This window comes from Callionymus lyra, chromosome 12, assembly GCF_982586985.1.
Source record: "Callionymus lyra chromosome 12, fCalLyr1.hap1.1, whole genome shotgun sequence".
NCBI classification, from domain to species: domain Eukaryota; kingdom Metazoa; phylum Chordata; class Actinopteri; order Syngnathiformes; family Callionymidae; genus Callionymus; species Callionymus lyra.
The window spans coordinates 8510731-8527782 of record NC_141829.1 but is presented as its reverse complement, the minus strand read 5'-3'; the positions used below and the strand labels follow the sequence as shown (position 1 = coordinate 8527782).

Here is a 17052-nt window from a genome sequence, read left to right as displayed (position 1 = left end):
TTTACGGGAACATCACAGAGCAGACGCTTCCTCTGGTCAAGAGGTTATAATAGCCGGTGTGACCGAGGAGTGCTCGTCAAACTTTTAAAGGAACTAACTTTTCCTTTCTTTGTGTATCCAAACCAACTGTAACTCACGGAATTGCCTCGATATAATAAAAGAAAGCACTGATAGTTAAAGATACAAAGAATTATTAAGATATCCTTATTAAATATATAATAAATATGGTATGATTTTCATTGAAAATTGAAGTTTAGATTCGATTAGGGGATCTTTGCCCCCCTTTCGTCACCCTTACGATTAAGAAAAGGAGCTGAGATAATAAAAATTCTGCTTTTTAAATTTGTATTAATTATGGTATGAGTTTTACCGAAATGTAACATATTTCAATAGTCTAGGGGGTCTTTGCCCCCTTGCGGCCCCCTTGCAATTAAGGTGATGAGCCGCTAATGGAAATGGTCCTTATTTAATATTGATTAAATATGGTATATATTATTATATGGTATAAATTATTCAAAAGAGGATTGTCTAGTCTTCTGCCTGCTTGTACCCCCTTGAAGGATCTAATAATCTAGAAATATTTGTTATGTATTATGTATTTATGTAGCTTTTCTTTCATTGGGTTTTAATCTTGTTGACTTGATCAAGCAATTATTTCTTTACCAAAATAAGATATATTTCAATTTGATAGTCTTCAGCCCCCCTTGTTCCCTCTTACAATTAAACAAAGACGCTGAGATAATTGAAATTATTTAAAGTGTATTAAAGATGAAATTATAAAATTAATTGTGATTGGATCGTTTTACATTTAGGGGGTCTTGTGCCCCCTTTCAATGAAAAAAAGGACCTGCTATAGTGTAAATGATTCCCTTTTAATATGTATAAAATATATACATTTCATTTTCCAGATGCAACACTAATTGACTCAGGGAATCATTCATTACAATCTTAGACTGTCATCTAATTCTAATCCATCCGTCCGTCCGTCCGTCCGTCCGTCCATCCATCCATCCATCCATCCATCCATCCATCCATCCATCCATCCATCCATCCATCCATCCATCCATCCATCCATCCATCCATCCATCCTACAAAATGTATTTAAATTGGTCATATTTGAATTTTCATTTAAATTATTACAAAGAATGAATAATTTTTTTTAATTTATCCTGATTAAATATATTTTAAATTTGGTGTGAACTTAATTTAAATATTTGAATTGTGTAGGGCGTCTTCTGCCCCCCTTTGTGCCCCCTTACAAATTAAGAAAAGGAGCATGGATTTTGGAAACATTTTTTAAGTATTATCTGATATATTTGGCCTTTATTTAATCAAAATAGAGTGGAATTAAATTTTCATGGGCCTGTATTTTGTGCTGTCTTTTCTCCCTACCTGATGAAGCTATTATTTATTCACTAAAATTGGGGAAATTGTAACAAAAGGAACTTAAATAATCTTCGTTCAACATATTGTTTAAATTTCACTAAAATTGGACAATTTTCATGAAAGTATTTTGCCCCCCACTTTGCCGGCGTTGCCTCATATAGTACTTGTAAATAAATGCTCTTGTAATACTGTTAAATGAGCCCCTTTGAACGACGGTTTCTTGCACCTTCACGTCTTTGTTCTCCCGCTTTTTGTTCCACCGACCGTCTTTGTACACATCAGACAATGACACGGGCTGAAAGCCTGTTGGAATAAAGGTGAACATCACATCTCTGTGAATGAACTGGTGGTTTTAACTCACTGCACCTCTGAGATAGTGAGATCTGACAGCTCCTCACTTTCATCCAATACATCACAGTCATCCTCCACAGTCTGGAGGCAGCCGGCGTCCTCTTTGGACCGCTGCCCGCCAACCTATTAAATATTAGCCTACGCCGTCATTAAAGCGGACATGGCTGCATTTTCTTCCTTTTTTTATGTCGCAGGAGGTCATGTAAGGGTGCAGGCATTTTACAGCAGATACAACTGTCTTCATTAAACCTTCATAAATTATTCAACTACGTGTATCACGTGGATGTTTGCTGGTGAGACGCATTAAGTGCGATTTTGTGTTTCATGATCAGTCACTGCGAACAACCATGCTTTGGAATTAACCCTTCGCTTCGGTGCACTTTGATGACCTCATATGATTAAAGTAAAATAAATATAAATATATATATATATATATATATATATATATATATATAAATGAATATAAAGAAAAAGTTACTTAACTGAGTTTATTATCTCTATTTTTTCAATAAAATGTATTTTGCTGGTAGCTTTTGTTTTTGTGGCTCAACAAATAATACGAAAACAAAGAATTTAAGTTTAAGAACATTATTTTTAAGTCTATCAACATTCTGAAAAAATTGTGGGGACTCATTTTTTAATATTTCCAACGATATTTGAAGCATTTAGCCACCATCTTATTAGAAAGCGAAGAAAATGAAAAAATATTGTTATTATTATAGTTGTTTTCTTCAGAATGAACACTTCAGAATGATTATTCATTATGATAAAAATGTTAACTAATTCATGACACAGTCAGAGATTGTACTTGTATGAGAGAGAAGAACAGAGTTTACATGTTTTTCTGAATCTTTTTGAAGCACAGAGCTGTTAGTTCGCTGTTGTTGTTCTGTCGCAGCTTCACAAAGCGTTAATCTTATCTTACTCTTACAAATGTTTCAAACAAAGAAACAAGCTTGAGTAGGTTCTTATCCTCAAGGTCCAGGGTGGCGTTTACTCCTTGAGAGATTGTACCTGGCACGAAGACATCTCTAATCCTCACATTCCTTTCTCGCAAATTACAATTTGAAAATATTTAATAATGTTCATTTATCTACCAAATAGATAGTTAAGATCCATGAACTGTTTGTTAAATAGTTCTAAATAATACATAAGTAATTATAATTAAGAAATTATAATTATAATATATATATTATTATATATGGAAAAATGTACTTTATATATTAGCAATAGATCATGAACAATCTATTTGTAAATTACTTTTTAATAACGTATTAAGTATTTAGTAGATGTTACTCTTTGAAATTACTGCTTATTTACTATATGGTATCGTCCCAATAGTTCCAGTTAAACTTGACAGAAAAGCAAAGGGATTTATTTACATGCTGTATTTTACCCAAAGAAATACCACAAATAAGACTTTGAATAGTGCGTTTAATAAACACACAGAAACTACACCAACACATGAGATTTCTGCAGTTTTTCAGCCATGATGAAAATGATTGCAAGTGTCGTCTCCAACCTGCGGTTTAGAAGAGGAAAATCCTAATAAAGTAGGGTCTGCTTTGCTGCTAAAAAGCTATCATATCAAACATAAATTGTGTATTTTAAATCATCAGGTTTATCTGTCAAGTAACTTGGAGTTGTGTTTGGATGATTTGTAATGAGAAAATACTTTGAAATATACTTTTTGTTCAATCACATGCCACTAAAAGGGGCTGAAACCATGTTTCAAAAGAGCTGTCCATGGTCCTGAACCCTGTGTTCGACTCAGTGGGGAGAATTTTGTTGGACAAAATACTTCATGCAAACGGATGGTCTTTTCTGATCCCGACCTCCTTTCCCCACTTTTTCCATAAAAGCCTCAGATGTGTTTAAAGCAGCCGAGTAACTCTGAGCAGCAACAAATTGTCCAGCTGAGATTCATTAAGCGGTCATTACTCATATAGAAGAGATGAAACGGCATGGATTCCAGCGTCCTCTCAGAAGTGGCAGGGTGGATTTGAATCATAATGCGGTGCGTGAAAAAACAGCATCGATGCGATGGAGGCTCAATAACCGATTCACGGAGATTATTATGGTATTGACCGGGCGATGATTGGTGTGACACACTCAAACGTCTTTTATTGGAAAACGCATTTAAGGGGCTGTTCCCTTCAAGGACCTGCGATTCATCCCGCTTTTGCTAAATGATTTCACGGGGAGTGATGTGACAAGATGGTAAAATGTTCTACTTAACATTTTTTTTTTTTTACGGTCCAATTCAATTTGAAGGTGTGGTCAAAAATAACTCTTCTCGAAGTAAATGTGCGAGGACACGTTGAGACGAGGAGTGAGGTGGGAACTCAAAATAACTGACAATAGAGAAGCTTCTGAGTGGATTCATCCGGAGGAGGTTTAAAGCGTGCCACGAGAACGGCGGGTAGCGGCGCTCGCTGAATCGTACGTGACAGCAGCTTCTCAACACCTTCTCAATTGCAAAATAAAGGTGCGGAAAAATCGCCTGAACATCCACCCGCGCAGAGCAACACCTGAGGGAGGACTCTCTAGCGTCAGCTTTTTTTTGCCAACATTAAGCAGCTGCCGCAGTGATAATCCCCACACAAGGTTCTCATCAATAAATCTCAGCGATAAAATGTCAGACGGGAAAGCAGCCCGGGAACAATAGATACCTGGAATGGATATTGACCAGATGGGAAATAATTCTGGAATGAAAATCAGGCCGTGTTGGCCATTCATCAGGTTTTGACCTTTGGATCGGGGATAAGGTTTGGCGCATCGCTGCACAATGATTTTACACAATCCAAGCAGCCGTCAAACATTTTGAAAACTTTTATTTTCAGCAACACACTTTCCTCTTTACCCAGATTTTTACCTCTAATTGAAAGGAGTGTGTAGTTACTTTAAAGATTCACTGTACGAGAATAGACTCAATTTTACTCTGCTATTTATGACCCAAATTTAGGCTCGAAATCAAATTCAGTTTCCAAACGTACTGTAGCTTCGGAGGTAATATTAAAAAAGAAATTGCTAAAAATGTAGATTCATTTTTCTTTAATAATAATAAACTTCATGGCAAAAGTCCTAGACTTGATGTCGCTCACTATCATGACAAAACCCCTAAGCATACAAACATATTTATTTTAAATTAAAGCAACACTACCTAACATTTTGTGAATTAAAGATATATATATATATAATGATGTCTAATTTTGAAAGGTAAACCAATGAAGTAAATCTCTCTAATGCACATGTACTGTTCATGTTGTCATGGTTATCTATAAAGATGCCAGTGTTTAAGTTAAGATAAAGAAAATACATTGTTGATTTCAACAATAGTAAAAGTCACTTTGATTGATTGTTTTGTTAAAGAGACAGTTTGGTTAAAATACCGGGCAGTGACTATGACAGGCAAATAAATTGGCCTCTTGAGTGTGTCTATCTGTAATTTAAAAAATATTCTTCACTAAATAATGTTACCAAGGCGTCTTTCCACATGAGTGTGAGTCAGAAACGCTTTTTTACCGAAAGGGTAAAACAGGAAAACAATCCAAACTTCATCTCATTAAATACATGTGAACATAACATGCAATAGTTTTACAATATTACATTGATACGACTAGTTACATGCAACCACACTACCTTTTCCTAAACTGTTTTTCTCTTTCTCGTCGCTACTTGTATCAGTTCTGGTGTTTTTATCACTGCTTGTGTGAGAAAGGAATCTGAGGATTAGAGATTCTGAGGATCTTCGTGCCAGAGACAGCAGGTCTTTGAAGGAGTAAACGCCAGCCTCGACCTTGAGGAAAAGAAATCATTCTAGCTTGGTTTTATTTATTGGAAACCATCGTAAGAGAAAGAAGTTTCATGCGAAGCCGTAACAGAGATGTACCGGCGAACTAACAGCTCTGTGCTTCAGATTAAAGATTTAGAAAAATGTAAACTCTGTTCCCTTCTCTCATACAAGTAAAATGTGTCTCTTTAAACCAGATCAGATTTCAGTTCTTTGTTTAAGCTAAAGGTCAGATTTTTAATTTGGCAAGAAATCATTGTAATCTACAAAAATCCAAAATGTAAATTGTACAGCAGGAATGACAGCAGGTAGCACTTACTAGCATTGTCAGTGTGCATTTCAATTCATGTCATTTCTTTCACATGGCACGTGTTGTATTGCTGGATTGCAGTTAATCATTTCTGACACACGGAGGCGCCAAAAACCAACATCTTAATTGTACGTATTGTGGCTTTAACAGCACATTAGATCCTCCAGAGGGATCAATAAAGTTTTATCTATCTATCTATCTATCTATCTATCTATCTATCTATCTATCTATCTATCTATCTATCTATCTATCTATCTATCTATCTATCTATCTATCTATCTATCTATCTTCATTAGAAAACTGTGACACATTGGCAAGCCTGGGGCTTTGGACACAGATACACGTTTATTTGCTAAAAAATGGGACAAGAAGCTTTCAAAACCCGTCACTGAGCGCAAGGATTAAAACGTTCACTTGATAACAGTGAAATAAACGTCCTGTTGTCCCTAATGTTTGGAGTTTTACAGATAAACACAGACGCCATCCGAGCCAAAATCCTCCAAAAGCTGAACATTAGAAAAAAAAAGAAAAATCTCATTTTCTCAGCAAATCCTTGTGATCAATCTCCACGTCTGTTATCTACTCCCATTTGTCTGGGGTCTATTTTGTTCCATCCGTCCACAATCCCGAGCCAGTGACTTCTCTCGCTGCTTCATCGCACAACATCCCTACTCTCCGTCTCGCCCGCAGTCGGCGCCGGGAATGAGATGGCATCGTGAAGATAGTGGGAAAATGTCACGGGGGACTGAAATATTGATTGACGGCGAGGCCGCGGCCGCTCTCCTTCTGCCTGCGGCCCGAAAGCGAGGGTAACGCAGTCGATGGTCAACGAAGAGGAACGCCAAAACAAACACACTAATCCTCGGGAAAAAAAAGGGGGAAAGCGGAGAGAGAAAGAGAGAAAACGAGCGTGGTTTTTCTGGACCACAACGCCGACCATTCTCTTCCTCCGAGGTATTGTTATCTTCTGCTTCCCTGCGAGTCGAACCGTAATCAGATTCACTCGCTCTTCCCTCGCGACGGTTTATTTTCAGCCGAGCCCCTGCAGGCTCGCCACCAGATCCCGTTCTGGCAAATCGAGAGTCAATACGATGGAAATAAAAGGAGGAAAAATAAATAGAAAATCTGCATGACAAGTTGCGGGGGTGAAGTCGGGGTGAGACCAAAACGATCTAGTCCTCGTTTGACTCGTGTCTGAATGATCGAGACACTAATTAAAATCTCTCATTTTCCTGAAGTTGTCATATATTGTATGTTGTTGGTGAAGCATTGTACATTTATTATAAAATAAATATGTAAACGTTCAATAAAATACAAATATTAAATTTCAAAAACAATGAATAATGTATTTCAAATAAAATATATAAAATTAGAAAATGTAACGTAAAGTCTCAAAAAGCACTGGTAAAATTCAAACTTTTTTCATTTAGAAAAGTATAAAAAACCAACTCAAAACACATGAAATAATTGATATTACATTGATATGTCAAATGACTTGTGACTCCCCTACCTTCCCTAAATCGGTATTCTCTTTCTTGTTTGTAAATTGTCCTCAATTTCGTATGAGAAAATATATTTTAGTTTTTAAGTTGGAGACAAAATTTGAAATAAGATCTTAAAAATATACATGGATATTAAAAGTGTAAAAGAAAATGGTTCATCTGGCTTTGGAATGATGGTGGCTTGTACTGTTATCAACTAGCTCAACTAGAAAGTTTAGCATTACCTTCAACCAGTTTTTCTTTAAATCACAGTCCAGTTAAATTAATTAAAAATAAATATATATTTCCTTTTCACTATGCGTCACCGGGTGGTAAGATTAACCCTATTGGACCATATATGAAGAAAAAATAGAGCAAATTACTACGTTTAAATGGTTTGTAAACTTGCCTGTTTTAGACCTTGGCTCCTGCAATGGTTTATAACGTCATTTAAAAAAATAGTGTCTTTATAATGGCTGTTAAAGACACAACTGTGACATTGAGATTTGAACTACAGGGACTCGAATAGCTGTTTGTTTTTTGTCGTCTTTTAAGCCAGGTCAAATTCAGGGACGGGTCTAATGTCAGTGGAGAGTCAGAATGGCAGATCATAGTGACAATATTGTTGGGGAAACATTAAGAAAAAAGGGCTTTTACTGACCCTCATGGATCTCTGAGAGGACCCTTGAGCTCTGTGAGTTGCCTTTCTATGCTTTTTCAGTTACACATTCACCCATTCACACAGACAACGATGGGAGTAGGCTGCGACGCAGCACGCCAGCTCAACCATCAGGAGCATTCAGAGTAAAGAGTCTTTCTCAGGGACACGATTTCAAATGATTTAATAAACAAGAGAAGAAAAGTAAAACGAGAATATTGTTTACCAAAAAGACTTAATGGATCTTGAGGAAATTATATGAAGAAATGACATAAAAGACTGTAAATAAAAGGCCATGGTTTTGACACAAAAGAAAAACTGAAACACTGCGTGTGTTTGTGTGTGTTTGTGTGTTTGTGCGACAGCATCCCACTTTGGCACCAAATACTTTTGAGTATTTTCAACACTTACGAAGCGACTTCTCGAGCTCCAGTGTACAAACTCTCAGAGAGATCCACATTCATCTCCCCTGGCATGGTAAACAAGCGTCGCACAAACCAATGTTGACTGTTGTGCGTTTGTGATCCCCGCTTAGAAAGCGGCGCGACCGCAGACAGAGATGTCACCCTTCTGTTTCGGAACAAAAAGCTACTTGTTTCCTCCTCTGAACTCGACGAGTGGAAGTCTGGTTGTGGCAGAAATAGACGCTCGGCGGCTCCGACAACCCGTGAAAGATGCAATAAACAAATACAGCTCAGCGGGAGGAAAGTTTGTCAGCAGGGACGACGTCTGCGAGAGTCGCTCCCGAGGCCAACGGCGTTTATTGAAGAAGCCATTAGGACGGTCAGCTGTGTTTATCACTCACCATTGATCCAGCTGGCCTCGGGGTCGTGGACCTGGAAGTCGGGTTTAAAGAGATCGTCCACAGTCAGTTTGGTGTCACTCCCAGCCTGGGTGTCAGCTGGAAATACAACCAAGAGAAGGAATGTTACAGTTGATTTTGTTGAAGGAAAGAATTGGTTTTTAATGTTTTCTGAATCTCTTTATTCTCTAAATGTCTGATTTTTTACTTAAAATACGTATTTTTTATTTCTCTAAGCACTCGATTGGTTCTCTCATGGGTACTACAGAGATTTTATTGGACTCAAAATGACCTCCAATGAACTTTCTGGAATAAAAATGATTTCTTATTAATGCAAAAAATGACAAAAACAATCGTGCAACAACTACTCCCTTATTAGAAGTGAACAATCCATTTTTTGTCCCAAACCTAATTAGAACTCTGTAGCTCAAATAATAATCAAGTTACAGCTTTTAAAATTCAAATGTACTTCCAAACTTTTTTCGCCTTCTTTTAGCCCCTATAAACCTCCTAGTAGATTTTCGTACTACATTGTGATCAGCCCGAAATATGATGCTAGCAAACTTTTAAGTCCATGCAAGCAAGTAAAAGTCACAATAAAATATTCATATTAAATATTTAATTAATAACGTGGCCTTTGCATTTTCTTTCAGAATCATTTTTCTATCTTTTAAAAATCTCTCGGCACAACCAAGTACTTCATCTAGTTTATTTATATAAAAATGTTCCATAATTTAATACTATAAAGAAATATAATCATTTTTTTCCATTTTGAAATCTTCATTTATCAAGATCAGATGTTAGAAAATGACCAAAATTTAGAAAACGATTTTGTGGTGATTCAATTTTCATTGAAAATATATCATTCATTATAATTTTCTTTAGATATATTCTACATCAATTTCCAAAAATTGTCTTAGGGTCAATGTGACCCGCTGGCCCCCCCCCTGAAAACCAACATGTTTGTTTTATTGCCTTGGGTTATCTCAAGGTGAACGTGACCCAGAAAGTTCAAGGTGACCTTAAACTTCTTTTTCCTGGTTATAGCTGAAGATTGATTTAATTTAATTTCATAGTATTATATGTATTTCAATAGGATTTCGGACAATGTTCTAAATATTTTTGCTTCATCAAAACACATTCCTCCCTCACTCAAGAACAAAACCCTGACACGGACTCCACAAATGCATCAAAGAGTACGTCTTACAATATGTTTTGTTGTTGTTGTAACACCAGTTCAAAGCTGACCTTTCGTAGCGTCAAAAAAATAAAACAGCTCAAGATTGTTTTCCATTTGAAACGACAAAGAGGGGAGAAGAAGTTCAGGTGGATGAAAGCGACACACATGGAGGAACAGATATCCAATATTCATTATGACCATCGTCACTGGTCTGGTGCGCTCTGGAGCCCGTCCCCGGCAAAATGTGTCATTTTTAATTATGAAACGCTGAAGCAAACAGTGCCAGAGTTAAGCTCCTTCTGAAAGGGGCAGCTGGTGACGCCGAGCGGAGAGCGACCACGGCGTTCTGAATGTCAGCCATGTTGGCGTGGTTCGATAACTGCAGCGGGTTTGTTTACGTGGAAGTCTAACCAGCCATGAAGTCCAGTGAAGCAGCGCCTGAGATCGAACAAAGAACGGAGCATCTTCTGCGAGCGTGAAAATGAAAGCAATTAAAAGAAAGCTCTGTCAAAAGTTTCGTTTTTTTTTGTTTGCTCATATGAGGTCAAGGGCTAAATATGTTTATGTTGAATTATATTTGTTCTACTGATTCATCCTGATCATAGCCAAAATAAAAAAAAAGCACTCTGACAGAGCATACTTCTCCCAGGGGGTTAATTTCACTTGACGGAATCCAATATTATCAAAAAATTTACATTCAGGAATTGTTCAAAAATAAAGAAGGGACTTGACGGGGATCCTACAAACTTCAAGACAGCTGAGAAATATTCAAAACCTTTGAACCCCGAAACAATTTCAACCCAATTCCGACCCATTTTCTATTCAAAGTCATATTAAAGTGCATCTATTTAAGGTTAGGATTAGGGTTTCAAACAGGGATTTTTAAAGGTCTTTTCTTGTGTCTTGTATTTTTGGTGCTACTTAACATTTACACTTAAATAACATTTTATTTAAAACATGGCTGTTGAGGGCCAAACAATATGTTTATTTAACAAACTTTCAGGAAGTATGATTCTAATAATACTGTCTTTTATAGGGTTGTTATTTATCTCCCTTTAATTCAATAATCCTTTTTTTTTTTTTACCATCATTAGAAGTCTCTGTATAGTTTGATAATTTAAAATCTACTTAAATCCTGGTGTGAATCCAGAACACTGACAACATTTAAATGATCTTCCTCAACAACAACACATCAAGAGGATTTTACTTCAAAAAATCCACAACTTATAATTGATTTTACTCATTAAGAAAAACAAAATAAAACATCAGGGGCCACATGTACTAAGAGGCCGTACTCACAAAAAACAGACAAAGTTCATATGTATCAATAATGAAAACTTCTTTTTACATGAGGCCCCGGATTCTTCTCTCAATAAACAAACTTTTATTAAAAAATCAATGCGATTGAGAACAAAGGGTTTCTTGCGATGAATATTCTTGAATTATATTAAACGAAGGTTGAAATCTGTTGTTGAACGGATGAATAAAAAGATAAAGATTATGTTATTTCTAATTGAAAGGAAATAAATAGCCTCTTGATTATTGTCCAGGAAGGGAATAAAGAAAAATTTGTCATTGGTTTTTGGTATTTGGTTTGATAAATATTAGTTCATTCTTGACAAGGTTTATCTAATGGTAACATATAATTCAAGGTAAAATCCAATTCATAATAACATCCTTGTATTGTAAAAAGAACAGGACTAAAGCAACCATGGATTTGAGCTGAAAACCTTCAATAACATTAATATGAAAGCTTGAGCCGAAGAGAGGACCTGCATCCGAATGAATGGCGGAGGAATGAAGGCGGTTTTATTGGAGGAGTAAGAGTCCACAAGAGAGCAGATGTTTCCGCAAAGTGTCGTTTGCTTTGTCGGCTTTTAATCTTTTTCTTTGTGACGAAAAAAAAGAAAAAGGAATCAAGGCCAAAATTTCTCACAATGATTCTACTGCCTGCATTAAAAACTTAAAATGAATTATTATGAAAGCAAAGAGTGTTTTGGTTTCTCTCTCCGACGGAAGTTAATTATTTTTTATTATTTATTCAAATCGTTTTTGGTTTTTCCACATATTTGAACAACATTTTATTAATATCTTTATTGTTTTTTTGTGTAACTGTGAATTTAGGTGAAACAATTTTCATTATTTAAATGTGATGTTGTTCTCTTGCTTAGCTTGGACGAAGACCACTTAATATCACTGCACGAGCCAAAAAAGGCCTAAAAAACAAAAGTGTTTGTGGTATCCCTTGTGTTGTCTCTGGGTCATTGTGAATTACCTCCACCATATGCATATGTATTCATGGAAGCCAGGGAGGTCGTTCGCCAGCACAAGGGATACCACAAACACATTTGTCTTCGGGCCTCCGGGTCACCTTGACCCCCCAGAGACAAAACAAGGGATTCCTCAAACACATTTGTTTTGGGCCTTTGGGTCACCTTGACCCTGAGATAAATCAAGGGTTAAGCAACTGGTGATGCATTCAGGTTCTCCAGGAAGGTTACATATACAGTAAAATACAGTTATTGTAATATTTTTTGTGCATATAGTCTTAATATTTATCTCATATCTTTAAAATGCTACAGGGGTTTTGCAATATATATATATATATATATATATATATATATATTACACAAAAGGGGCTTGAATATTTTAACAGTGTAAGTCACGGGCCAACAAAATTCAAATATTAAGTATGATTTTGATTATATTCTCTTTTCAGCTTTAGGTTTGGTTTAAATTACGTATTTACTTCGACACAGTTTGGCCCCTCACTAGAAGTCTGTATAATTATAGACAACAATACATCTTCTACACATTATACATATCTACATGTAAAGGGACGAACATGAATCTACTTTGAGCGAAACCGTCCGGCGAGCCACATGAAACGATTTGGTCGACCGTACTCTGGGCCCCAAAGAGAGTTTTTCTTGGGCTAAAAATGACCTCCGTGAACTGCTTTTTGTCTGCTATGATTCATGATGTTTTGCCTTTTTCATTCGCAAGGGCCAGTAAGGCGGTTGTGCACCAACTACATCCTTTTTATTTGAGTAAATAGACTGTTTTTGTCTCAGCTGGAAATAAAAATCAGGAAAAAGGGATTTTACAATTGATTTTGTTGAAGAAAACGTCATTTTTTTTACTTTTTGCGATATTAAATATTGTATTTTCTGAATATTGGGATTCCTTAAATGTCATATTTTCTTTACACAAATGATATGTATTACCGATATAAAGGTCACTTGAGTCGGTTTCCCTCTCACTGGGTCCTACAGAGTTCTTCTTTGACTCAAAATGACCATTTTTCATTGTTGACCTTATTCTCCGCTACTGCCTTATTTTTAGTAAATAGGCTCATTCCAATTTAAGTTATAGCTCTACAACTAATATATTAATCAGGTTACAGCCTTTTAAAAAAGTTGCAAGTCTTTTTTTTTAGCCCTTAGTGCAGTGGTCCCCAACCTCTTCCAACTCAGGGCCCACTTTTGAGGCTCCAAAACCTTTTCGGCCGACCTCCGACCCCATAAGGACGAAGGCATTATAATGCGTTCTCATTTCCTTGTAACATGTACAATACTAGATAATAATATAGTACTATAATAATAAAGGAAAAACAATATAATGAAAATAATATTTGAAATATTTAATATACTTTCAAACTTAACGAGTTTTAACAATTCAATAATTATTATGTGTATTTTAATTTTTTTACATAATTACATCCAACCACCCACCAAAAAATTGATACCATTTTGGAAACGATTTTGCGGCCCACTTGTAATACCTTCGCGGCCCACCAGGTTGGGAATCACTGCTTTTGCGAGTTATTTTTCAGAATCTGTCGTGATCGGCTGAATATGACACTAACACCCATTGACTATGCATTCTTTAAATCAAAATATTTTTTGCTGTTTTTTCTACCTTATAAAAATCCCTGTGGAAACGTTTGGTTTTTCAATCAATCTTTTATACTCATTATATATTTAAACAGGGTTTTTATTTCCTTTACTTTACTCATTTGTATTCTTTTTTGAAAAAACAAATGTTTCTTGACATCACTTCAGTCATTTGGGTGAAAAGACAAAAGTCTTACCTGGTGTGAGGACGATGACGGACATGGTGATGAGTGAGCAGACCACCAGTATGACCAGCAGAGCGATAGCGATCCCCTTCCAGTTCCTCTGAGGGGGACTGACTCCGCCCAGATCCTGAAGACACAAACCGAAAAAGAGGGTCAGACACAAAGGGAAACCAGTTGACCAGAACTCAAACTCGTCTCTTAAAGCTCTGAAGTGAAGTTGCATGAAAACATTTGATCAGTCTCTCGATATAGTTCATTCATTTCTGATGGGTTTCAACCACAGGTGAACTCATTTCGTTCGGTGTGCTTCGCATGCCTTTGTCTGTTAATGGATGCTTCTGGTGAGGTACTTTATCAGATCGCTTTGTTATTGTTTCTGCTTCATCTTTGGTCCAATCTCAGCTCCTATTTCAATAAAAAACAGCTGCAGTTGCCAGGACGACATTTGTTCCGATCAGCTGTGTGTGATGACCCTTTTTAAAAAAAACAGAAAAAAACAAAACAAAGAGCTTCATCTGTGAGAGATAAACGCCACAGGAGACGTTTTCATTGAGGTGAACAGGATGCGAGTGACCCCATGAAAGAGCGACGCACACATCTGTTTATCCAGATTAGATGCTGCTGCTGGTGAACAGGTGTAAAGTGTACAGTGCAATTATACATTTACAGGAAAAACAGATGATTTTTGAGGTATAACGGCAACTAATGAAAAACCAAACTCTCCTGACTCACTCAGAAGTTTTCAATGTTGAATCTTCCTCTCCAAGATGCAGTAAAGTCCCTCATCATGACCATGTTTGCAACTTATTAATTTATAAAGTTGCTCTGAAATCTGGGAGAACAAGAGGTTACGAGAGTCCATTATGACATAATAATGGGTTCACTCCTCCTCCAGCCAGCTGTAACCACACCCTGCTTTGTTTATACAACGAGTCCCTCTGGATTGAAGTCCTTCAGGATTGATAACGCAAGGGGACAACTCTTGATGTTTGACCAATCACAGTAAAGTGGGTGTGGTTATGGTAAACAATATTTAGCTCTTGAAAAACTAAGTGTTTTCAGTGGGCGGGGCTTAAGATTATTTTCTTATGTCAATATTTCAATGAAAAGAGAGTTTTGTACAAACAGACACTGATGATACAATAGAAGTCCAACATCTGTTTAAGTGACACGCCAATAAACACATGTGTTGCCCTTTAAATGTGGTGAGCCAGGTTCTCAACCTTTAGACAAATCCCCACGACAAAAAAAAAAGCACAAAATCCAACATTTAATAAAACAAAATGTCTCTCTAATGGACAGCAGGCCGTATAAAATCTTCAACATAAGCTGAAAATGTGACGTACAGAGTCAAATCCATATGTCAGGATCCAGACATCTTAGGAATAAAGATGGTCAGAAGAGATTTTTACCTCTGGATTCCCATCAAGAATCAAATGAAAAGGTGAAATAAGGTTATAACTGGTGGCTTATATATACGACACACGTTGGGGCCTTCATTTGTACAGCTGTTATTTTAGTCTTTGATTTTTGTGTCAGCTGGCCATTGATTTTCGAAATGTCTTCATTTACCTGACATACAAGGTGCAGGTCTGGGCTACTGTGGGATCCAGGGGTAATAAATAAAACTCCTGGCAGGCCACAGATGGGAAAACCAGCTCCAATATTTATCTCCGTCTGTAAACACCTAAGTACAGTTGTATTTACAATTCAATATGTTAAATTAAATATCCAAGCGTTCCTTTGCTCGTCCTTCTGCAGAGGACGAAGGTGTGTCGTGTCCCTGGTTGATTCAAGCCGTTCGGCTCACTGTGTATTGTTTGTGTTGTCATGTAGTTTCCAGGAAAAAAAGGTTCATAAATCTTAAAAGTGTCAGAGCCAAATGTCAAAAAAAGGTAAGAAAAGACTCGCCCTCCTGGGGCTCCGGGCAGGAAAGAGCCAGAGTGGTATCGACTGACCGTCTGAAGTTAAAAGAGAAAAATTCAATAAATCCTCAAGATGAAGAAACATACGTATTGTTTTGTAAAAATTAAACAACATTCTCCATCAATGCCTGAACTACAGCGTTGAGGATTAATAAATCACTTTTCTGATCAACCGTCTCTTTGACTGAACCGTGACCTTGTTCAACAGTATTGGAATAGCTGTGTTTTCAGACTTTTTGTGGATATATTTAGACCACAAAAAGCTTTTCATGTTTAAGAAAAGGGATGGTTGTCGATAATGGGTACCAAAATATCACCAGTTCTGTCATTAGCGGGATCAACCAGACGGAAAACCAATTAAAAATTGTGATGCTTCTTCTTTGAATTTTCTGTAAAAGTCGTACACACCACCTTCCTGATACCCATCGCCACTGAAGAGAGTCCATGATGTCCTTTGGTGATGATGTCCATATTTGAAATGAGCTCACAACTTGGATGGTCATCAGATGGGTTTTTCCAGATTTGTTAAGATGGTCTTAATTGGTACGATCGTCTCGAAGCGCTCTTAAGAACGCTTTAAGCTTAGGAAGATCCTCCAGTAAGAGGGGAATATAAGATGATCTTAACAGTCTTCTTAGTGACCAAATGCTCTGTGATCAACGTCCGGGAAATGTTTATCCTCTACTTTCACAGATGAATTGAGAAAACAATTCTTAATACTTGTATTTCAATTACACATTTAAGTAATACAACTATATAGATTAGTTTGTAGAGCTATTATGACTAAACTGTTTGGTTCTTTTTGAGTCTAATTAATCCATAAAACAACAATAACCTTACTATTTTTTTTAGATTTGCACACTGCAATAAATCAACATATAAGAATATGACACAATCTAAAAGACGGCTTTGCTGCACCAATCTTCATAAGAACGATGCATTCAAGGGCGTAGGAATTTTATAGCAAAGTAAACACACTGTAACTCAACGGTTTCCACTCCAATAAACCAAGGAAAACACATAAAATGTATGAGCTTTCCAACAATGACACATAAAAACAGCGACTGTGGCATCTAACAGACATC

General features: G+C 36.7%; 1 protein-coding gene across 2 annotated transcripts in view; it reads right to left on the bottom strand.

The window, feature by feature from the left end:
- dpp10 (dipeptidyl-peptidase 10 (non-functional)) overlaps positions 1 to 17052 on the bottom strand; it is a 161188-nt gene that overhangs the window by 58903 nt on the left and 85233 nt on the right. For both annotated transcript variants that reach the window (XM_087804827.1, XM_087804826.1), the window contains exons 2-3: positions 14055 to 14169; positions 8785 to 8880 (exon numbers count right to left, since the gene is read on the bottom strand). In XM_087804827.1, coding sequence (XP_087660953.1) covers positions 8785 to 8880; positions 14055 to 14169 — 211 coding nt within the window. The remainder of the gene's footprint in view (positions 1 to 8784; positions 8881 to 14054; positions 14170 to 17052) is intronic.